This window comes from Pongo pygmaeus, chromosome 10, assembly GCF_028885625.2.
Source record: "Pongo pygmaeus isolate AG05252 chromosome 10, NHGRI_mPonPyg2-v2.0_pri, whole genome shotgun sequence".
Lineage (NCBI taxonomy): Eukaryota > Metazoa > Chordata > Mammalia > Primates > Hominidae > Pongo > Pongo pygmaeus.
This window is the reverse complement of record NC_072383.2, coordinates 21,044,352-21,070,615: the sequence shown is the minus strand read 5'-3', so window position 1 is coordinate 21,070,615 and position 26,264 is coordinate 21,044,352. Positions and strand designations below refer to the sequence as shown.

Below are 26,264 nucleotides of genomic sequence, written 5' to 3'. Positions count from 1 at the left end.
GGTAACTTTGGGTTTACTGATGTTTACATGATGACTGAATTTTACATAAAATGCAACAACCGCTTAATGTTGACAACATAACTGCTAAGCCATCTTTGTTCTCCCAAGGTAAAACTTTTTAAGAAAATAAGTACCTTTGATGAGAATATAAAATCTTGTGAGGAATGCTATTAAACAATATTTTAGTTTGTTCCCTAGAATGGCTGTAAAGAAAAATTCCTGTACCATAAATAAGATATTAATGCTATTAGAAATACATATTTATACATATAGCCTGGATATGTGTTAATAAGAAATTAAAACATTCAATTTCTCCAAACAAAAAAAATTGTACCAAGAATGTACTAAAAGCCCGTATCCTGTGTTTTTTTGTTAGTATACGAAAATGGATGTTAATATTCATCTTAAAAGATCAACATTTCCCATTTTCTTCGTCTCAATTCACCCTCTCCAGTTAACTGTCCTTACTACTCCATATAACCTCCTCCACCCTATATCACCTTTACCTATCTCTATATCTGATTATTTGTTCTAGTTAATACATCCTAGTCTTGGATTTTAATCTTCTATGAGAAGCTGATTATTTTTGGCACAATCTTTTTTTATCAGTTTTATCTGTAAGTGGAGTAAAAATCAAAAATCCACCCACAAAACTTCCCTTTTAGGGTATGTTGTCAGGATTAATAAAAAACAAGATCTTACTCAATGCTACAGATGGCATAAAATCACCCAGCATGAGATAAAAATTATTTCCCTTTGTCAGATACTGCAATTCAAAGATAAAATTAAGTGTTATCAAGTTAGCATATTTTTCTTCTGTTATTCTCTCAAGTGGAAGGCAACACTTGAGAGCTGGAAATTTTTCAGAATGTGTATATTTACTTTACAAGAACGTACATGCAAAATACTTGCATTAATTTTCTTAATGTTTACAATAAGATATCTGGGGGAAGAATATAATAAAAGTCACAACTGCAACATTGGTCAAAAACTGTTTGTGGCTTAAAGTGACAGGTATTACTTTTGTTTTTATTTCTCTCAAAATATGCTTTTGTACATTTAGTAAAATTGACTATTGCTTAAACTGTTTGCAGTCCCTGCAGAGAAACATCTATTATCAGTGGTTGTTTATTTGATTGCTTTGTTTCGTTTCAAATAAAGTACCACAGGTTGTCATTTGGCTAAACAAACACAAGGTAGTGCCCATGTCATGGGAATGATGTCCACAGGCCCCAACATAAGAGGGTCATTCAATAAGTATTAAACAACATGTCTACTAATCTATAAACATGGGGAAAACAATAAAAGCATAAATGCCAGTGGCAATTTTCCCTTTTATTCCTGTGGATTTGATTCCTGTTCATCAATGTTCTCTTAAGAGACCAGGGCCTGTAATAAAGAGTCACTTACTCAAGGTCATCCATCAGTTTCCCTGAAACACAAGTTCCATGAAACTACTGTGAGGACAGAGTCAAACTCTCTTTCCTCCTGCGAATCACTTAAATGTTTAAGTGTGGGAAGAGTACATTCCCCCGCAACCCGGCCATTACATTTCTTGGACATAATTCCACTGTGAGAAAATTACTTCACCATGAAATGAATATGTTCTTTAAAATTTCTATTCGATAGACTTAAAGATGAAACCTGAAAACCTGAAAGCATAAATGCTTGAAGAAGCATGTTCTCATTTTCCTACATAAAGTGTCAAGATTAATCACTAAATATTTATTTACTATCTTTCATACACCTGGCAATGAGATTATGCTGTAATTTCAGTGGTTTTCATCTAGAAGCAAATATGCTTCCCAGGGAACATTTGACAATGTCTAGACACATTTTTCTTATCACAACTTGGGGACTGGGGGTGTTGTTTCTAGCCTCTACTAGGTAGAGACCAGGGATGCTAGAGAAGGAATATACTAGTGGGTTCAGTTGTTAAAGAGAAACACTGTTTCCCCTGCTCTGAGGACAAAGAGAAATGTCTCCCCATCCTCTTGACACTGTGTGTGCTGTGGACATTGTCAGCAATATCCCTACTATGATAGATTTGCTAAAAACTGTGTCTTGTAGTTTGTCAATGCAAATTAAAGACATAATACTAAACAGTAACTAAATAAAAGCAATTTCAAAGAGTGGGGGAAGAGTAAAAAACAATTGTCCAACAGTGCAGAACTGACTAAAGGATAAAATTTTAAATATCTAGAGGAAGACCTAATGGAGAAGATAGATATGATATTTAGGTCCCTTCCTGTCACTATTACATGCAATGACAAGGCCATCCCTACAATAAGTGAGGCCCTAGGCAAATATGTTTTGTGTGGTCCCTGTTAGTATAAGCAAAATTTAAACAAATTTCTCAAAACAACAAGCAAACGGAAAACCCCAAAACCAAACTGTCTTTGGAGAGTTGCCAAAAATTAAACAATTATTGGAAAAATTTCTGAACGAATATTAATAGTTGTTAGGCTGATATATGGAAAAATGAAAAAGGAGGAAGAAATGCACGTGAAAGACACTATGTTTGTAGAAAAAGTGGCACTGGCAGCTAGCTCCAGGGCATAAATTATTCCCTGGTAACATGTTGGACATTTGAGAGACGTAATAATGAGCTCCCAATCTGCTCACATTAATCCCTTGGAACAAATTCCTGGGAATTTGTTCATCTTTCTAAAATGTATTAGAAAGGTCATCTTTCTAAAATGTATTAAAAGGAATTAACTTCAATAAATATATATGGCATTACTCCAGATAAATATGAAAAGGCATTTAAATTTCTCTCCACATTCTCTTACCAAAAACAAATGATTTAACCTAGAAAAGAAGTGACCTGTCACTGAATCAGGCCGTTAGTAGGCAAATGATTAGGTTAATCAACTTCAGTAGCTATCACTATCAGATCCATTCCCTTGAAATTACAGACCAAAAAGTAAAGCACAATGACTCCTCATCAAAATTCATCCTTGAGACTTAACATTATGCTATAAAGGCTAACTGATCTAGGTAGTTGCTTTTAGTCTAGAATTTTCCAGGATTTGTTAAACCACTAAAGACATGCTCCAAAATAGGCCATGGGTCATTTGTAAGCATACTGACAGTCTAGCGCATTTAATCACTTTTTTTCCATTGGAATACTCAGCTATCATCCTGTATTTTACACATAATACTCGAGTTATTTAGAATCATACAAACCAGAATTTTATTATCTAAAGAAAGACTTCAATCATTTGAAAACCAGATGGACAACACAAAAATTTGTTTCTTGTAAGTACTTTTAAGTCCAGCTAATACAGTCTGGCTGGTAGTCAAATACCAATAATATACTAAATAACTAAAAACTTGCTAGTTTTTCACTATTGGTAAATAAAGGCCTGAGAGTTCCAAGAATATTAAAATGTTGGGATGTTTACAAATTCACAAATTGAACTAATCTTTTCCACAGGGAGCCTCCACTAAGTGATAAGTAAATTATTGGCACCTTGGAATGTCCTCCTACTGTTTTTAAGCTTTTAAAAAAAAATAAAAAAAATAAAAAATAAGCGGCCAGGTGCGGTGGCTCACGCCTGTAATCCCAGCACTTTGGGAGGCCGAGGTGGGTGGATCACGAGGTCAAGAGATTGAAACCATGCTGGCCAAAATGGTGAAACCTTGTCTCTACTAAAAATACAAAAATTAGCTGTACGTGGTGGTGCGTGCCTGTGGTCCCAGCTTCTTGGGAAGCTGAGGAAGGAGAATCGCTGAACCAGGGAGGCAGAGGTTGCGGTGAGCTGAAATCGCACCACTGCACTCCAGCCTGGGCACGGAGCCAGACTCCGTCTCAAAAAAAAAAAAAAAAAAAAAAAAAAAGCATATTTTCTGTTGCCTCTCTTTACTTCCCACTGGAAAACTTTCCTTCAAGAATAAAAAATAAAAATGAAGAAGAAACAACAAGTAATTGCCTTCTGAGAATTACATCCCCTGACTTCATTTGGTATTACTGGGAACACTGCCAGACAAAGGAGTTCTGCATGCTGCTGGAAGTTTATTTATCATTTAGCATCTTTCCTACATTTGAGTGATCTACTATTTGAGAGTTATATACTTTTAAAAAAAAGAAAGAAGAAAAATCAGCCAGAAAGCTATGAGTGAGCTGACAAATTATGAAAGAGAATTACTGATAATAAAGTAATATAAGTCAGCTTGAATGACATTCTTGCTGCATCTAAAAAGTCATATGCAATTAAGGATTGGAATTTGCTAGAAGAAAGATAGGTATTTTTCTATATGACAAGTATTTGATATGAACGGTGCATCTTAAATTCTGTGATAATGCATATATGATACAATTTTGAAATACAAAGAGAAATTTGAGAAAATCCCTTATTTATTAAGTATCCAGGGAGAAGCCAGAGGAAGCTTAACTCTATCCTAGCAATGATTAAGGCTGACTTTAACAAAAAAAATTAGATGCTGCTAGATGCCAACATTTTGTCTATTTCTGATTCCTCAAAGGCTAAAAAAAAGTACCTGACATATATCCATGTTTTGCGAATCAAAGTAAAATATGTTAAAATTCATCTTGCAGGCTAGCACACTCACATCTGACACAGCTCTCTGCTTTGTACTGGGCAGGAATCAAGCAAGTTCCCTTTTTTAGATATCTAAAACAATATTTATTCCATATGTTTTCTAGCATTCAAGATTTTTCACTATTATATCCTCAATCCTACCAAGAAAACTGAAGTCAATCAGTTCATAAAATCTTTTAATGTTATAATATCTGTCCTTATTTTTTCTTTTTCTTTTCTCTCTCTCATTCTATTAGAAATATCTTTTTTTTTTTTTTTTTTTTTTTTTTTAGCGGAGTCTCGCTCTTTCTCCCAGGCTGGAGTGCAACGGCGCAATCTTGGCTCACTGCAGCCTCTGCCTCCCGGGCTCAAGTTATTCTGTCTCAGTCTTGCGAGTAGATGAGACTGCAGTCGCATGCCATCTTTAGTAGAAGTGGGGTTTCACCATGTTGGTCAGGCTGGTTTCACCATGTTGGTCAGGCTGGTCTCAAACTCCTGACCTCAGGTGCCACCTGCCTCGGCCTCCCAAAGTGCTGGGATTACAAGCGTGAGCCACTGCCCCTGGCCTCTACTTTCTTTTCAAAGCTTACCCATCTGTACTTTTTGGTGGATTTATCCAGTATTTCATTTGCAAACAGAGCCAGTTTCTCTGATATAGTGTAAATGGCTGGTATGGGGTAGGGGTGGAGGTGGGTTTCCTGTGAGGAAAACACATAAAGAAGTGCCAAAAGGACCACTCTGGAAGAAAGCACGTTCCCTTCCCTGAACCGCACCATTTCCTCAGTCCTGAATCAGCTCACTATTGAGAATTTTCAGTGTTTTCTTTTCCACACTAATTCTTTTCATCTGCCAGTAATTAAGACACACATCTCACCTTAGCATTAAAAATAAATAAATAAGTAAGTAAATAAATAAATCACTCTTGCTGCCACCTCTTTCTGCAATCCCAACTTTCTTTTAAAACAAAGCTCTTCCAAGAGACTCTTCTGGTATCTTACACTATTTTCTTCTATATTCTTCTTTCCACAACTTCTTTCTCAAAACTGTTTTTTGAAAGTTCACTAATGTCCTCCTAATCACTAAACCCAAAGACATCTGCTACATTTTTAATTTTCTTGAATCTTGGTCTGTGATTTCATTCCTCTCCTTGGTGTAACTACTTTTGGTTCTGAATCATTTCTCCTCCACCTGGTCTCTAGTAAGACCATGCACACTCACGTTAACTCCCTCCTCAGCTTGTTTCTAGTCTTTATAGCATATTTTCCAAAAATCAGACTTTTTCTCTGTTTTTTCTTTTAATATATTTCTGGGAGCCTATCTACTGGAGGAGCTCAATTATCTCCTGTATGATTAGCATTCCCAAACTGACACCCTTTGTTCTAATCAGGCCTCGAGTATGTGCCTGAAACTTCGTTTTGGAATTGTCACCTTCACTTGTCACTTAATATTGCCAACTGTGAACTCATCATCTTTCATCTAAACTGTTCTGTGTTAATGGTCCTAATTCTTATAGTACTCAGTTTCAAACTCTTGACCCTGTTAACTTCCTCTGCCTATCTAGTCAATAAAGTATAGCATTCTCCAGATTATCCTTTCACAGTAATTGCTGTAAGAGTTGCCATCCAAAAGTATTTATACAGAAGTTATAAAAAAATCACATATATTCAAATGTGTCCCACACTCTTCTCAGTTCAGACTTTTACCAAAGCTTTTTCATCCACCTTTTCCTCTTGAAAGCTTACCCATCCTTAAAGCCACACCTCAGATATCATCACTTCTCAGAGGTATTTCCTAGTCTACTAGGGAGTAAGAAATACTCTTCCACTATCTCAAACCTATCTCACTTTGTATATATGCAGTCTTTTTTTTTTTTTTTTTTTTTTTGATATGGAGTCTCGTTCTGTTGCCCAGGCTGGAGTGCAGTGGCACAATCTTGGCTCACTGCAACCTGTGCCTCCAGGGTTCAAGAGATTCTCCTGTCTCAACCTCCCGAGTATCTGGGATTACAGACACCCACCATCATGCCTGGCTAATTATTATTATTATTATTATTATTTGTATTTGTATTTTTAGTGGAGACAGGGTTTCACCATGTTGGACAGGCTGGTCTCGAGCTCCTGACCTCTGGTGATCTGCCTGCCTTGGCCTCCCAATGTATATATATAGTCTTATTACACTTTGTATATATGTCACTTAATGATGGGGATTTTGTTGTGGGAACATCATAGAGTATACTTACACAAATCAGATGGTATAGCCTATTACACACCTACGCTATATGCTATAGCCTAGTGCTCCTAGGCTACAAATCTGTGCAGCATGTTACTGTACTGAAAAATGTAGGCAATTGTAACAAATGGTATTTGTGTATCTAAATATAGAAAAGGCACACTGAAAACATGGTATTATAATATTATGTGATCACCATCATATATACTGTCATTCACAGATATGTCATCATGCACCACATACTGTATGTAATGTTGCATCTACCAGATTGCCTTATATGTGAATTATATATACAAATATTGCTCTGTTTCCAACCATAATTTGTGAGCTCTTGGAAAGCAGTATACTTGTCTTTTCAGTTTTCTTCAGTTAGACCCACCACAGTGCTGTAAACATAGCAAGTGCTTAGAAACCAGTTCTAAATTAACTAAGATGGAACTTGAGCAAGGCTTTGGAGTAAACTATTAAGAGGTCTGTGTTCAATTGCAACTTGTCTGAAGTTCCCCTTGAAAAGTTGGAAGGCTTTAGACATATTGACTGAGGAGATAATAGCAATAAAAGAAGGGATCAATTATCTAAAACATGAAAACATTATTGTTGTTATTATTATTATTATTATTATTATTATTATTTTGTCAGTAGGGAATTGAAATCAGATAAGAGGTTATTACTTAAGGCTTAATTTATCTACCTGAAATTTCCAAATTCTTTGGAAATTCTCTTTCTTTTTAACGTTTTTTGCTATGGTTCTTATTGTTCTTATCTTTTGGTGTGTTGTGTTTGTTTTTTACTTTGACAGTTTTCATCTGAGTTGAGGAATCAAGATGGGACAAAGGTATACTATATTTAGAATAGCTATTTTGCTGGTTAAGAGATCCAAAAAAGACTTGATGTTGATAATGGTAATTCATGCAAGCCTATTTTAATGCTTTTGCTTTTTAGAACCACCTCAGGCTTTCAAATATAATCAAATTTTATTTATGAAAATAGCTTTTGTTTATATGTGGAATTCTCACATTTTCTAGCTATATACAATATTTGGAATTTTAAAAATTTTGTTCTTTTTATGCTGAAAGTTAACAAAAACCATACTGTACAATTGTGAGGTTTTTTTGGTCAATTTATATTGACATAGTGACCAATCTAAACCTGAAGATAAATTATACCAAAGTAAGCAAAATAGAGAGTAAATGATGTATATCTTAAACAATAATTTTCTATATATAACACTACCTTGCTTTGAAGAGACATGTCCTCAACAACTTGCTTGGCATGTTTTGAATATCAAAATGTTTTGGTGGCAATCATCAGAAACCATGGACCTTCTTACTTGCACTTATGTTTACATTTTTACTGGTTTAGAATCATGAAGAATTTACTCTGCGTTAATTTAATCCCTTCATTACTGACCTTGCAGCAAATTTTGATTTAAAATTTTATAAATGTGTACAGACGGAGCGTTTTCAGAGAAAATGAAGGAGAGGTGAGAGTGAGGGAAATAAAGTAAGGCATAAATTCTTTTAGATGATCCTAATTTAATTGGTTTACATTATTTACTAATCAAATTGATACTGGACAGAAATAAAATCAGTCATTAAAATGTGAACTAAAACAATTGATTGACTTGGTTTTATTTTCCTAGTGACCTAAATTAAATAGAGTTATTCACACAAATTTAATGACAACACAAGAACACATCAGTTTTGTAAAACACTTGGGAGAAACCCCCACTTTCCAATGAACTTTCATTTACAGTATTGCACATTCAACTGCCTTTTGTAAATTATATATTTTTTAGTAGCAAATACAAAATGTGTGCAACAGAAGCAAAAATTTCCACCCATTTAATTTTTATTTTGCATGTTTACAGTCAGGTAACCATAGGCTGCCATGAGAGAAATTATTTTTATATTTCTTCACAAAGTGCTCTACGAGGAGAAATAATTTTCTTAGTGTAAAGCTCAGCCTTTATTCTGTCAGGGAAAGTAATTATGAAAGCAAAACAAATCCACATTGTCTAATTAGGTCATTAAAAAGCATAAATGCGTCATGGAAGCTTTTCTCTTTGCCTAAGACATAAAGCAAGACAATGAAAACACTCTGGTAATATAGAAAGAATTAGAATTTGTTTCTTTTCAAAAATAATAGGTCCTTTCATCTTTCTGTTTCCCTCAGATGAAGAGAGTTAATTTAGAGACAAAATCTTGTAATTAGTTCAGAGTTTAGTCTGATTATATTTCAAAATATTTAACCAAAAACAGGAAGCTGAAGAAAAAAGAAAATACACGGAAAAATTGTCAAAGGAAATGAATAAAGAGAGTGGGCTGCTGATCAAAATGTATTCTGCAGAGACAAGATGAACATAAAATCTATATTCATATAAACACAACCAATCTGGGATACCAGAAAGCTCTTAGAAGGAATATCCTGGCATCTGCCTTTGGGATTTGAAATCCAGATTTTAATTATAGTTAACTTAAATAAAAACAAATGGCTTGGTGATTTTGCCTCTTCCTCTCTCTACTTTTTATTATCTCTTGAGTTTTAGAAAACCCATGGCTGAAAGTGTTAAGAGACGAAACATGAAAAAGAAAAGGAAAAGAAACTTACCTGTGATCCTCTTGGCCCTCGTTTGTGGTCCCATTCTGAATGCCCCATGAGCTGTAAAGATGAAAATTATAATAAGTTAAATGATTATTTTACCTGACAAACATTTTTCTTCTTTATTTTAAAGAATAATCAGGTTGTTCCAATCTTTATTAGTAATATATTAAATAGCTATCATGAATAAATTAACATACCTAAATTAGTAGCAAACTCCTGGTTTGATAGCTAATATTTCAACTTGTAATCATTTTGAGAGTATTTTAATATCACTGTGTGATAAAAGAAGCTACTGTATAGCTCTGTCAGGGACATCCTAGATAGATGTTAAACCATGTAAAGCTTTACTTGCATATTATTAAGCCTTTAGCGTCTGAAGAAAATATTCTGGGTAAACGACTACTGTAGTTAAATCTACTGCCGCAAATGATAAGAACCAGAAGGCCAAATTAGTTCAATAATTTTTAATCCTCCTTCAAAACTATAAAAATCTTGAGAGTTCTAAAGAGTAAAATTATTAAATATTTAATATGAAATACGCCCACATAGTCACAAAACGTAGATATTTAATAATAACCTATAAAATATTATCACGTTATTCCTATGGTGGTAATAGCCCTGAGCTACCTTGCTTACAAAGAAGAATATTTACTTATTGAAAATAACATTTAACATTAAGAATATTAAGGAAATAAAAGATATTGACTCAGAGAAATGAAACTCCATTCATCTGTCAGTAATCTCATTAGTCATCAGTACCAGCTGAAGAAGTATTTACAACTAATAAGCTAGCACACCAACAAGATGGGCTATAAATGAATTTATGTACGTTATTAGCTTTTCTATATAACAGCAATGACTCCTAAGTAGACTTAACAACAAACAACTGTTCACAATAGCAACAAAAATAATATGCCTTTGAACATTATCAAGAAATGTTTGATAACCATATACAGAAAATGGTAAAATTTTACTGATGGACATACAGTGCTACTGGTAAAGAAGACTTAATTCTATAAACTATTGAGTGCTCAATTCTACTCAAACAAATTTAACTAGATTTCAGGTTTAACTAGATTTCAATCAAAAGCTAATAGTATTTTTAATTTTTAAAGAACATAAATTTCATTGGAATATAAACATATATAATCAGTTATGTCAGATGAATAAGTGTAGCGATACAATGGAGAACATGAGAACTATAGCTCAGGATGTTATACAGTGTGCTGAAGTTTGCTAAGAGGGTAGATTTTAGATGATTTCACCAAACACAAATAAAGTTAAAACTATGAGAGACGATGGATGTTTATTTACTTGACCTTGGTAATTTCTTTACATTGTAAATATACATCAAAACATCATGTCGTACACCTCAAGTATATACAATAAAAAAGAATCCATTAGAGGCCTTGGCGCGGTGGCTAATTCCTGTAATCCTAGCACTTTGGGAAGCCAAGGCGGGAGGATTTCCTGTGGTGAGGAGTTCGAGACCAGACGGGTCAACCCTGTCTCTACTAAAAGTACAAAAATTAGCCAGGCGTGGTGGTGTGCACCTGTAGCCCCAGCTACTTGGGAGGTTGAGGTGGGGGAATTGCTTGAACCTGGGAGGCACAGGTTGAAGTGAGCCAAGATCGCACCACTGCACTCCAGCCTGGGAGACAAAGTGAGACTCTGTCTCAAAAAAAAAGAATCCATTAGAAAATGTTACAAGTGATAAAAATACCTTTCTGGTTATTACGATATATTATAAAACTTAACCAAATTTGGGGATAATGGTTTAGCATTTCCCCATTCATGCAAATGAATGAAATAATTTGGAATAAATATACGTATGTGTGCCAACAAAATATAAGCAAGAAAATATCAAAAATATTTTGTATTTGATGAATTATTCAACTAATGAAAAAAAGGAGTTCATGACCAGCCTAGCCAACATGGTGAAACCCCTTCTCTACTAAAAATACAAAAATTAGGTGGGCGTAGTGGGGCACGCCTATAATCCCAGCTACTTGGGAGGTTGAGGCAGGAGAATCGCTTGAACCTGAAAGGCCAAGATTGCAGTGAGCTGAGATCACGCTGCTGCACTCCAGCCTGAGCGACAGACACCCTGTCTCACAAAAAAAGAAAAAAAAAAGAAAGAAAAATAAAAATAAAAATAGACTTTTGAAGGTAAAAAATAATTAGAGCCTAACCTTATAATAAATGCTAATATTAATTATAGATTTAAAAGACACATTTTTAAAAAGACAAAACTTAAATATAAAACAGAATAAAATCCAGGTAAATATTCAACCTATCTTGGGAAATTAAAAAAAATTAAAGAAATCTAAATCTCTTTTTAAAGATTTTTTTTTATTACAAAAGAGGACAAATTGATCTGGCTATATGAAACTTTAGAGTATTTGCACAAATGTCACATTGGTAAAATATCTGTAGTAAACTTAGGTAAAGAATAATATCTTCAAGATATTAAGGGTTCTTACAAATTTGAAAGAATCTCAACCCTAGTAAAAAATTGAGGGAAGAGTGAGAACAACTTACAAAATAAATAGATCTATGGAAAGAAATTTAACTTTATTGGAAGTGAAAGAAATTCAATATAAACAATGACAAGATACTACTATTGCCTATTATATTTGCAAATTAATAATGTTTGCAAATTATTATTTGCAATATTTGGAAAACAAGGAGTAAACTAAGCATATACATTGCTACTATATAACAAATATATATTTATACACATTGTGTATATACATTTACACATATATAAAATATATATAATACATATATTTTTAAAAATTCATACCCTTTGAATCAGTAAACTAAGATCTAAAAATCCAGTAACTATACTATTATAGTGCTACTAATTGTATATCCAACAAAAGGGAAATCACTCAATAGATTACAGTATATAAAATGATACCATAGAGCAATTAAAATTTGACTTCCAAGGCCTTTACAAAAAAGAACATGTGAAATGTTCACGGTATAACAAGTAAAAAGCATAACAAAGTAATTTAATGAATTTTAAGCTATTCATTTTAACAGACATAGTCAATCGTTTTAAGCCTTGGAATTATCATGATGATTTAATTGTAGTTTGGCTAGCACACAATTTTGGGTACACTGACCCAGATAATCATTATATAAAATTGAATGCTTACATAGTAGATATTTCTTTAATGCTTTATTTTTTTAATTTATGGATTTATTGGCATTATATCATCTCAAAAATATTTATTGATACTAAAGTTGATTATAATATGGTTCACAAGCAATAATTAATGAAATAAATACTATGATTTAGAAACATAAATTAAAATAGTTAATTAGTTGTTCACTAGATCAAAAACAATTCTTGACACATTTCAAACATTGACAATATCTTACATTAAAATAGGAAGATGAGATGGTTATTTTTGGCAGCTTTAAAGTGGCAATAAATTGAGCAATAGGCTTCTGGTGAAATGATTTATCAAAATCTTCTGGAAGATTTACAAAATACTGACTATTAAAACTGTCATCCTCCTTGCTAATGAGTTTAAACTAACAGGATCAAAATAAGGTGGTAAATTCTCCTATCACAACTAAAAGAGGTAAATAAATCTTACAAACACAAGTTGTAATCCACAATATATTGATTTAAGAGAGAATATTTCATGATGACAGTAAGTCAAAAAGGAAACATTTTTGTAGGACCAGAATTAAAATGAGAAAAGCATGTAATTCACTGCCTTCTGCCATTAATTATCTTGACGATGACGATTTTAGTCAAAGAACAAAAACACTCAAAATGTAGACTAATTTGGGTCATCATTTACTCTAGAAGATAAGATCAATTTGGTAATTTGCAAATCAGAGCTTGTAAGATGCATTTCAAAAAATTCACTATATAAATTTTACTTTTTCTTTTAAAGCATAAAACAGTAAAATTTGCCAAGTGTGTTATGTATCAGAGAGTTATTTCCTAGCATTATATAACAAACTGAGAAATATGTAGGGCAAAGAAATTCTTTTCCATTCTTATTTATATATTAATATCATCTTTATATTATATTTGAAAGGTATGAGCTGACCAAGAATGTGGTAGTATTTTAAAATGTACACTATGGCTACTTTTTTCAAAGTAATAAAAAATGTTACAGAAATCTACATCCTATGTGAAATACATTCAAAAATAATGAACTCTGCATATGGCAAATGAGATACTGTAATGTTCTACAGTCAATAAGAGCACCAAAGGAAATAAACAGGATATTTTTCCTTTTGGATTTGAAGAATACAAAGTGTTTATCATTAAACTTCCATTTCTAATTAAAATAATCTGAGCCAAAATTTAGCATTTATTATTTCAGCGTATTTTCTTTCTTTTTTTTTTTTTTTTTTAATGCAAAGAAAGAAGCAATGATGGGGGTAGGGACTACATGGTGTCAGAGCTTTATTCCTTCCCATGACTACAGCATTCTGGCCACTAGATGGGGTGTGGGGTGGAGAGTGGGAGATGTAAGGATAAACTTCATATTAGCGCATGACAGCATATGAATTTTTATCCTGTTTGTATAAAAAATATTTTACTGTCATAAAAACATTGTTCTCAGACAATGGATGAAAGACTACAATAAGCAGCATATTGTCAGAATCCTTTAAAAAAAACTACTCATAGTGTGATAAACTGACTTAATATTACAGATTATTTAAAATAAAATGAGGGATTTAGCTACTGGTAAGTATTCCTGTTAAACAGAACCATAAGGATAAATGTTTCACAAAGACATCTCCCTAGCCCTACTTTCTTGATGTGTGATCACAACAAATAAAAAATGGTTATTCACAATAAATAGTAAAGAAGACAGCTTGCACATTGAGGTCAATGAATTTCAGAATTAAGTGCAAAATGATGTTGATATTATTTCAAAGAGAAAGTCAAAACATCCTTTCAATCAAACAGATAAGATTAGTGTTAAGTTGCAGATGACCAGTGTAATCATTTGACATTATCATAGTAGCAGATAAAAGACGTTAATGGGCCACAAACAATGAGGAAAAGAAATAGAAACTGTGGAATTTTCCTTTTTGCAAAATAATTCATTTTGACTAAACTTTCAAGAGAAATGAATAGCAGCATGCTACTTAAGCAATTCTGGGAAAAGAGAAAATTTATTAAGATGATATGATACTCTTTTTGGAGAAGGAATGCTTATGATTTTAAGATTAGTTACATAAAGTTGTTAGAAATATAAAACAGAGAGGGAGAGATTGAGACTGGAAAAATAAATAAAAGTAAGTTTAAATATATTCTAGTTGATAAGAGTACATGACTACTTAATTCAGGGAGAAAAAAATGTCTCTCACCATCTATAAAAAATACCCTCTGGCTATTTTATGATGACTCCTCTGGGTAATGACATTTTAATAAGCATCTTACCAGAAGGTTTGGGGTTATATAGGTCACCAAGGTTATGCCTGCAAATGGCAAATAAAATCTTTCCGTCTGATGAAGAAATTCTCTAAAAAAATTTTTTTAAAAAAGAGAATGTTTCTTCTCTTCTCAGTTCTCATTAACCAAGATAGGCACAATGAAGACCCTTAAATTTATTCCTGGCAAACAAAGTAAACTTCCTTGAAAAGAAACACAATCTGTTACAGAAAGCATTTTGAAAATCCTAACTGCTTTGACACTAAGTCATTTTGATCCTTATGGAATAAATTCTTCTCTCTCTCTTTTATTTTTAATAATAAATTTCTACATCACAGCCTTCAGCTAACAGTATGTTACACAGTACTTAGCTCCAAGGAAAACAAAACTGCTGCCAAACACAGAATTTAAAAAGTTCACAGGAGAAGCAAAGAAGAAGTCAGCATGGAAACAAAAAGGTTCTATCCAAGCAGAGATATTTTTAACAATGGCATGAGAAATAGATTGCTGAAAATATATTTCTGTAGGTAAAATATTTTGCTTTCATGTTTATATGTTTTTCTCCTGTTGTTTGTTTACGTAAAAATTAACGCCTTTTAGGGGCTTCTCGGGAGAAAAAATTCACCACAACTATTACTAAAAGGATGAAAGCTGAAGGAGGACTGTAACTAGATGAGAAATAAAAAATTATTATTTGTGTGTACCTTAAAGAGGTGAGAAGTTTTAGATATGAAAAAAAGAGGATAACAATGGAAAGTAATAGTCACCACAGTTATCTTTGCACTACTCTCAAGAAAACTATTCTTTTACAGCAGCTGAAGATGGCTGAAACATATTTCTGAAGACATATAAAACTAATATACTTATAAGGATGCAAAGGTTACCACACAGTCCACTTTCTATTTCATCATGTACTCATTAAGTAAATATGTATTGTATGCCTATTATGTGCAAAGCACTGTTCTAGGCACAAACTGTATGCATTAAACAAAACAAGATGTATCTCTGCCTCCTGGCTATTACATTTTAGTGAAGGAAGAAGATAAACACATAAACATAGTATGCCAGTCGATGATAAAACTATAAAGCAGCTTAGAATAGAATAAACAAAGGGAGAACGAGTGGGGGTAATGGATGGTAGGGGCTGGAAGCAGAGGTAAGTTTATATAAGTACAGCAGATCGAAAAAGTCCTTTCTGAAACAAGTGACATTTTATCAGATAATTGTATAAAGAGCCAGACACACAAACCTGGGGGAAATGCATGCCAGACAGAGGAAATAGAAGATGAAAAGGCTCTGAGGCAGGAGCAGGAATGGTACCTTAGGAGCAGCAAAGCATCTCTATGCTAAAATTTAAAAAGGGATTGGATCTTTGTGATCATAGCTATATATTTGGTATTTACTATTTTCCTTTAGTATAAAATTGGTCTACAAGTTAATTATTAGCTTCATTAATTCAAAATTACAAGAAAAAATTCTCTAGGGAAATACTAATACACCAGGGATTCTTCTGTCCCAAAACTCTTACTTAATTCCATTCAATACAACAAGAATGTATAGAATATGCACCACATGCCACAAAGACACCCTTATATTAGTCATACTAAATAATACAATTTTATTGTCCCTTTACATATGGGTTTTGTTTTTCAAGAATCACAAAATGCATGAGAGCAGGGGTTGCCTTTTAGAACCACATTTACTCTGATGAGCACACAGTTTTTGATAAGAAACTAAAAGCACTTCTTCAACCTGGTCATGTTCAATTGGATTCTTTCCTTGGCATACTCTTTCCTTAATTTCTATGCTACCTATATTTGCTCTCTGCAACATTCCATGTGAGAAGATGAGCCTGAACTGTGTGTTTCCCCTGACTGTAGGCTCTAGCAGAGGTCAGTGCTCTGGACTGGGAAGATCTCTGATAGTTTAGGCCAGTCTCAGCCCCTGTCTAGTCATTTTGGGAAATTGTTCTTATTTTTTGGTGGTCCTTTCCTGGGTCTCTTCTTATCAACGGAGTAAGAATGTCAAAATTACCTTGCACTCTTCAGAAAAGGAAGAGTAAGTCTGCATTTGGTCTGGGGCTTAGGCCAAAGAAGCTAACAGAGTTCCTGGGGTTCCCATATACTGTTTCTCAGCCCTCCAGGCGTCAATACTGGGATTTGGGATCTAGAAAGACCTAATACAAGTGGTGCTGAAAAAGATTTACCCGCCTGCATAATTTTTTTTAAACCTCTGCTGGCAGGAACCGCCTGCATAACTTAATTTACAAACTAGAAGACCACATCAGCCTCGTGTGGGTAAATCAGATGTGACTAGCAGCCATAGTCTCACAAACAGAATACCTCTATTACAGCTACTTCATCACGTCTCCCCACTCCTCAAATCAATCCCACTCTACAATGTATTATCAAGTGATATTGATTTCATTGAAGATTTCGTGGGGAGATGAGAGGACATCATTACATTATACAAAATACAGCAAAAAGCCATGTAAATATCCATTCGATATCTCTCCACAAAACTTTTCCTTTTCGTCTTTTTTTTCAGTTTTTTGTTTTTTGTTTGTTTGTTTTTGGCAGCCACTACCTCTTGCCCTTTACTCTTGGGGTAGGGCAAGAGGATTGTGTCTTTTTCAGCATACTGGCCCCAGCCTTTCCTCCAGGATCTTTCTCAGAATCTAAATCTCTTACTGTTCCCCAAACAATTTAGCTTTCTCCTGTATTCCTCGTAAACCTTCACATAAATTAGCAGGAACAAAGAGATTTCTTAGAATTCTTAAAATTGACCCTCCTTTAAAAAATCACTGAGAGCCTGATATATAGCATTGTGGCTGAATTTAACGGATATTTTTCCTTTCACAGTTGGTGATAACTAGCTAAATTCCATCCACTTGGTTGATACTAAATCCCTGATTCTGACTCTTAGCATTTCAATATAGCAGCCAGTATAAATTTCATAAGCACTGGGAATAAGAAGGCTTCAGAAAGAGACAAGTTCAGATATTCTGGAGTTTGAAATTCTAGCCTCTCTACTATAATTTCTGTATCTATTTCTGATAATGATGTTCCCATATACTGCTTTAGAACGTTTCCATAATTCTATATCTGTCCCTGTTATCACAATGATAATAATTCCTCTAAACCTATATGCTGCCACTAATCTTATAAAGCTTCCATTATTTTCATTTAATACATCTGGTTTATCTTGATTACTTGAAATTTTTACAACTTTTATTGCTAATTTGAATTTTGGGGACTATTAATAATAATGTAATCACATCAGTCTCATGCTTAAGTTTTCCTGTGAGGTATTTTATGAAAAATGGTAATAAAGTAAAATAAGTTTGCAAAATTCTGCAAAATGTCATCCCTCCTTAAATAGTCCCAGTACCTGTTAGCATGTTAAAGCTTGAGGAAGTTTTAAAGGAACTCAGTTGAAACATTTCTAGAAGTATGTGATTATAGAAACTTTTTTGTTTCAAGAGAGATTTACAGTTTTCCATGGAACACAAACACATTTTGAGATATATTTTTTACAGTTTTATAATTTTTAATACATAATTTCATCACCAACAAACCATAGAGGCATATGCTCCAAATTTTATGGATATGGAAATGAGTTAAGAGAGGAGAAATGTAACATAACCCAGCCAGTGGTTAAATATGGATTAAAATATAGGTTGGCTGGTTGCAAATCATAAACTTTTTTATTCCTACTGTGCTACTTACAACAATAAATAATTACCAAGTCCAAACTAAGTATCAGGTCCTTCGTACTGAAGTATATTCGTAAGGAAAAAGAAAAAGACATCAGATTTGATTTGTCTTCAAGGAACTCATGGTTATACTCATGGTTATAGTTAATAACGATGGGTTTATTTCTCCAAAATCCATTTTCCACCCTCTAATCTCCATCTTGTTTAAAACAGTGAAATAACAGAAAAATGTAGTGTCTCTGAAAATCCTTCATAAGTACTATAAATTAATCATATTTTAAAATGTTGGCTAAAGCATTACCTCAAAATATAAATTATATATCAGATGTTTAGTTATACCAAATTCTCTATTAGCACATCTCAATACAAATTTTTCATTTCTGTATTCACCCATCCACTCATTCATGTGTGCACTTTCAATATTTATTAGGGAAATATAAATACACATATAAAATATATATTTAAATATATATTATATATAATATTTTGTATTTATATATCTTATGCTCTATGTAAGCATAAAAAATACTGAAACTGCCAACCCAAAGGCACCACAGGAGTCTTGAAGTACCTTCTGAATAATTAAAAAGTGTAGGCTATATGTTATGCATGTTAGCTCTAGAGTCCAGACTGGTTCAAATCCCAATTCTGACTTGATATTCAGTCTTACTAGATACTTGATCTTGACAAGTTATTGAATGTCTTTGTGCCTCAGCTTCATGTCTCCATGACTTAGCTAATAATAGCATCCAATTTGTATGGTTTTGTAAGCATTAAATGAATCATTAGATTTAAAAAGCCTTAGTACAGTACCCGGTACATAGTAAGGACTTACTAAATGTGAGCTATAATTGTTATCACTATTAATAATTATATAATCAAACTTAGGCATTGTTGCAATCTAATTCATTGAGAAAAGTAAAATTCACATGATATACACTATGACTTTCTATTAAACTAGAATAGGAAAAACCCATTCCTTGGCCACGCCAAAACACAATTTATAGAATTTGATCAATCTGTAATTAAAACTTCATGCAGCATTACTCAGAGTAACATGTAACGCATGTGCATGACCGTGGAGTCTACTGAATCAATGGTTTTCTGCATAACAGTTGAAAAATCTAAATTTTAATATTAATGGGTCCCCTTGGCTATGAGAGGCCTGGGATAGCTTAATCTTCCTCAAGCATAAAGAGTAGCAAAAGGCTACTCTTTGGGGCCAGAGAGGCCCGAATAACAAATGTTTGAAAAGATCAGCTAAGGAAAAGCTACGAGAGAGTCTGTTCAATGTGGAAAGGACTTGCACTTCCAGGTGTATTATTATCTGTTAGTTGGAAACACAATCAAATTTCCAATGCAATTGATAGTTAGGCCTGTTAAAAAATAAATAAATAAATAAATAAAAAATAAACTTACTCCAAAAATTCCATACAAACATTTCTAAAATGACCACAATAAAACAGATTTTAGGTTCTGAGTAGACAAAACAAAATGTAATTTTCTCATGAAATATTTAAACAAGGCATTATGACTTTATTAACTACATGAACTTAACTTCAGGTGAAACCCAAACCCCTAAGCACCAATGAATGTGACTATAAATCTGTATTGTACAGTTTGTTAAACTACCTCTTGCATTATTTATGTCAATTTGAGTAAATGAGTAGGAAATAAAAAATAAAATAAAGGCCTCATTTATTATTTCTAGCTCTTCACCTGTTGTTTTATGACTGGATCATGCTAATATCTCTGTTTCCCTATATATTTAGGTTTCATTTATACCATGCCTCATGAAAAGACAAATTCGAGGCTATTTTCTACAGAAAATTATTAAAACTCAGACAAACCCACTGGTACAACTTCAGGAGACTAATCTATAAAATTATCTCTTTTCTTAGAAAAAATTGGAAATCCTAGGGAAAATAATAAAATCCAGACATAGCCTCAGCTGCATCAAAAGCTTTAACTCGACAATATTTATGAGTTCTTGCATTTGGATAGATTTAACGGTTTTTATTTTTATTTATCAAACATTGTGATGTATTGCATTGAAACAACATACAATTTCTTAGACTGTAGCATTAAAATTACATGCTGAAAAACATAAAAAGTGATTTGATATCAAAATGGTTTACATTTATGGGCCTAAAATATATAAGTCCAAGAATATTAAAAGTGTATGTGTGTGTGTGTGTGTGTGTGTGTGTGTGTGTGTGTATGCTGTTATGCATACCAAAAAACTAACTCAAAGGAATATTCTCTACTTAATCTCCTTTTTAGAAATGGTCTTTAAAATTGATAAATAGGTAATTAAAAAAAAATCTCAGTAATTGGTGTGACTTAAAACATTGAATTCATTTTAAGTCTTATAAATGAGAAAAATACCGAACTGGTTTTTATACAATTTTAATGTGAAAGTTACCTTTTTCCAAGAAGTCTTTTACAAAATTTTTAAAGTCTTATTTCATTCAATGAATTTTTCATAAGTGCCAAAAAACCTTCAGCAAAAAGACAAAATTCCAAACATTTTCCCTGCTACTTACTTCTTACTCCCCAATCAGCTTGACTTTGGGAGGTTGCTGAGAAAAGCATAGACGGACTACAATATATACTAGTCCCATTACACGACCCTTGGCTTTCTTATTTGTCCTCTAAAGCTGATTTGTGCCAAAAATTACTTTAGTTCCACTTTCAATTAGATTAACAAGACATGTGCATTTTGTGTTCAAGTTCTTAAATGCTGAAGAAAGTAATTTATTATAAGACTTGAAGATATTCTTTTGACTAAGTTTACAGTACATCTCTGCCCCTAAATTTGACCTTCCCCCTCAATTCTTCATGGATCCATGACCCATTTGATATGTTGAAAGTAATTTCAGAGGTTTGTTTACAATAAAACCAATGCTTTTTTTGTAGAAAAAAGTTTTATTGCAAATGTATTCCTCTTAGTGATATATTATGCAGACCTCTATTTAGGGATACAAGAAAATAAAGTGGAATAGATGATGTGGCAAGGAAAAAGGAAGAAATAGAAAAAAAGAAGAGTAAAGTATGACCTAAAACTGTAATTAACTGAGGTAGTTAGAATTGCAAGTGCAGAAAGAATTAACCAGGTACTTCTCTGTTTCTATTCCTACCACAAGTACAAGAACTGAGAGACTTGCTCATTCTTTTTTTCTATTTCAAGCAAATACAATGTACCGTATCCCTGATTAAAGGCAAAAACTAAATAAATAGAGGGGTAGGTATGGTGGCTTGTGCCTGTAATCCTAGCACTTTGAGAGACTGAGGTGAGAGGATCAGTTGAGGAGGCCAGTAGTTTGAGACAAGCCTGGGCAACATAGTGAGACCTCAGTCTCTACAAAAAATATTTTAAAAATTAGCCAGGTATGGTGTTATGCACCTGGTAGTCCTAGCTATTCTGGATGCTGAGGCAAAAGGATTGCTTGAGCCCAGGAGTTCGAGGCTATAGTGAGCTACAATTGCACTACTGCGCTCCAGTCTGGACAACAGAGGGAGACCCTGTCTCAAAAAAAAAAAAAAAAAAAAAAAGTTACCAATGTCCTTTTCAATTTGAATCAATAATATACCGTTAATAGGATACTTGGTTTTTTGATTATATATTGAAATGGAAAACTCTAGCTTATGTTAGGAGTGAGAGGGTCTTAAAGAAAGTATATGATTTAAAAAATATATTAAACAACATTCTCTTTGCTTTATTCATAATGTGGAGTATTAAATGTTTTACCGTAAAACATGTTTCACCATTGATTGCATTCCAGAAAAGAAGGGGAAGAATGTGACATGGCAAACAAAATATCTGCACATTATCACCATGTCCTAGCCAGTTTTCCTAATGAAATTACCACAGAAAAATTCTTTAGTTTCGTATTACTTGTGGAGAAATTTAAGAATTAGAATTAAGAATCACAATTCTAATTCTTAAATTTCTCCACAAAGATGAACAGAAACACATTCAAACATGATCAGAAAGTCGCATTTGAAAACTGAAAGCTATCGTCACTTTACAGGAGTAATAGGGTGATTTTCCTGTTAGCCTCGATTTACACTTTCGTAGAAGTTGTCATGAAGGAATGACTATTCCTGTGCTGTTTCTGGTTGCAGGGTGTGCCCCATATGCCCAAGATAATATTCTCAGAAGATGGCAAATCCAACTTTTCAGAATCAATAAATTATGCAAAGTATAATCACAACTTTAAGAGCATAGCTAAACTGGACTTCTCAGTTTGAGTTTGTAACGATTTTCCTCTATCAAGCTATTGCTATTCTAAATTTCTTTTTTAGCAATTCCATATTTCAGCGTTCATTAGAAGTAGAAACTAGATCCTTTATAATAATCCAGTCCATAATGTAATATACAAAGACAATTTTTACTTTGAAAGAGAAAGATGGTCAGTGGAGGCTCTGAGAAACTGTGCTATGTATTCAATTCATAAGAGTCACTAATAGACAATGTGGTTAAAAATTGAATCCATTAATTTGGCAGATATCCTCTTTTCAGGCTTTTACTTGCTGTTTAAACAATCTAGTCCTGTTACAGAGTTTACTTTTATAGTTTACAACATTGCACAGTGGTTAAGGGTGGGCTCGAGCTGAATTTCTTATAATCAAATCCCAATTTCATTCTTACCAGCTCTGTGAATCTGGATAAATTATTTTATAATTTCTAGGTTAAGTTTCCTCATTTGCAAACTGGAAATAATAAGACTACCTACTTCACATAATTTTTGTGAAGCCCAGATGAGGTAATCAATGTAACACCTTTCAACGGCTTCTCATTTGTTTTAGAATTCAATTTGATTTCACTGATACAACCTAAAGGTTTGGATGCTGTTCATCTTGCCTAGAATACATTTTCCCATTTTCTTAGCCTTGTCAGCTCATTTTCATTTTTCGGGTGTCATTTCAAATAACACTTCCTCAAGGACACTTCCTGTGACTGATCATCCATCCATCCATCTATCCATTCATCCAACACAAACAAATGTTTACTGAGAACCTATCCTGCACCAGGCATGGTATTAGGTGCTGGGTTTTATTAAGTGAACAAAAGTGGCCTGTCTTAACCTCATCTTCTCTTGTCACTCTTCAGCATATGACCATGTGTGTTTCCTGCATTTACTGCAATCTGAAATAACCTTGTGTAATTATTTCATTACAGTTCGAGCATCCTTAGTCCAAAAATCCAAAATGTTCCAAAATCTGAAACTTTTTTTTTTTTTTTTTGCCACAGAATGCCCCTATGGGCGGCTAAGATAGTGGTATCTTGGCTTTCCGATGGTTCAATGTACACAAACTTTGTTTTATAAAGAAAATTTTTAAAATGTATAAAATTACCTTTAGGCTATGTGTATAAGGTAGATATAAAACATAAATAAATTTTGTGTTTTAGACGTGGGTCCCATCCCCAAGATATTTCATTATGTATATGCAAATATTTGAACATCTGAAAAATTCCAAACTCCAAACACTTTTGGTCTCTTTTAGATAAGGGATTCTCAACCGGTACTTGCTTTTGTCTATCTTCCATTTTAGAAAGTAAGTTTCAGGACAGCAGAAACCTTATGGATCTTATTTGCGATGTAGAATATAATTGGCACATGTTAAGAGATTCAATTCATGCTTTTTAAAAAGAATAACTGATTGGTTTTGTCCAGGAAAAAAAATAATAAGGCTAGGTGTGGTGGTTCACACTTGTAATCTCAACATTTTGGGAAGCCAAAGCCAGAGGATCACTTGAGTCCAGGAGTTCGAGACCAACCTGGACAATGTAGTGGGATCTCACGTCTACAAAAAATTTTAAAAATTAGCTGGGCATGGTGTGACACACCTATAGTCCCAGCTATTTGGGAGGCTGAGGCAGGAAGATTGCTTGAACCCAGGTGGTTTTAGGCTACAATAAGGAGTTGATTTTAAAAATTCTACTGTTGAATACACAAGTAGTAAAGAATTTTTAGCTCTTCACTCTAACTCAGAATTTTCTGTCATCCCATGCCTTGTGTGACAAAAATGCTAGTTGTCCATCCTATAATATGTTGTATTCTTCTTCCTCGTTCACAGAACCCTGGTTCTTATAGAGATGGCAATGGGTCCAGCTAGGAAACTATTTCCCCCAACCTTAACTCCCTTACAGATCAGGAGATCATGGAACACAGTCCTGGTTAATGAGATACGGGCAGAAGTCACTGTGTGAAGCTTCTAAGGAAAGTCTTTAAAAAGGGAAAAACTTGGCTAGCTTGTCTCTTTTGCCTTTCTGCCTTCCTATTTTCCCTGTCCAGAAGCAATATAGGATTCTGGAGATGAAGCAATGATCATCTGACACAAAGCGACCATGAGGGAAAGATAATTCCCTCTGCCCCAACATCCTGAAGCCATAAAAATGTCACCATTAAGCTCTATCTGAGCAGACATATACAAATCTAACACACACACAGAGTGCGATTTTTTATGGAATAGTAGCAATAATGGTAGGCAGCAAATACATACTGGAAAAGGCCCTGGAAATTGAAAAGAAACAGACCTACACACTTTAGCTGACTTTGAATTTTCTCTGAAATAAAAGCATATCTTTCTATCTGATTGGTAGAGAAGACCAAATTTCTATTATGCGTTTGATTCTTACTATGTACATAACACATCAAATTCAATCTCCTGAGTTAAACAAACATGGTAGAAATAACTTGTGGATGTCTCAGTCTCTTTTGTTGCCATAGATCTGACTATAGAATTTTAAAAAGACCCTCACAAGTTTTTTTTTTTTTTAAAAAAAAAAAGAACAAAAGCACATAGTCCTCCAAGCAAGGTAAAACTAGTTTAGAGAATAGATTAAAACAATATTTCTGAAGTATATGTTATAGAACTTGGGTTTAACAGCTGTTTCAGCGAAAAAGATTAAAACAGCTTTTGGAAATGCTGGGCTAGACATGTTATTTTTAATATAGAATATCATATGGCCTTTAATATTGTGTGCTCAGAGTAAGAAATAAAGCAAATAACATCTCTCAATCTACCTTAGTCATGGAGCATCTTGTGTACCACAGAGCACGGTTTGGAAAACACTAAAATTAAGAATTTTATTGTTCAAAATGTTATAGCTGTAATTAAAAAACTAATAATTTCAGAAAATAATACAAAAATAAATAATAGTAGATGCATCATGAAAATAAATATCAACCTTAAAATCTAGCCTTTAGAATAATCTGTCATCTGATTTTGTTTTACAAATAAGCATACACAACAATGGCATTAAGAAAATGAAAAGACAATAGAGGGACTGAGAGAAAATATTTTCAAATCATAAATCTGATATGAGACTTATACCAGAAAACTTGTATATGAAATACAGAACTCTTAAACTTCAATAATGAAAAGAAAATAATCTAATTGAAAAATGGGCACAGGATTAAACAGACATTTCTCCAAAGAAGACATACAAATGGCCATCAAGTACATCAGAAGATGCTCAACATTAGCTACTGTGGACATGCAAATCAAGACCACAGTGAGATACCATCTTATACCCATTAGTATGGCTATAAAAACCATTTTTAAAACACACACATAGAAAATAACAAGTGTTGTTGAGGATGTGGAGAAATGAGGACCTTTATAATTTGCTAGTGGAAATGCAAAGTGATGCAGTCACTTTGGAAAACCATTTGACAGTTTCTCAAACCTTTAAACAAGGATTTACCATATGATCCAGCAATTTCAGTTCTAGATGTATATTCAA

The 26,264-nt window shown here is 33.4% G+C and overlaps 1 protein-coding gene across 6 annotated transcripts in view; it reads right to left on the bottom strand.

Moving 5' to 3' along the window:
• The window catches only part of PDE3A (phosphodiesterase 3A), a 306,681-nt gene that overhangs the window by 111,401 nt on the left and 169,016 nt on the right, over positions 1-26,264 (bottom strand). For all 6 annotated transcript variants that reach the window (XM_054443419.2, XM_054443421.2, XM_054443422.2 and 3 more), the window contains exon 2: positions 9,384-9,434. In XM_054443419.2, the coding sequence (XP_054299394.1) occupies positions 9,384-9,434 (51 nt within the window). The remainder of the gene's footprint in view (positions 1-9,383; positions 9,435-26,264) is intronic.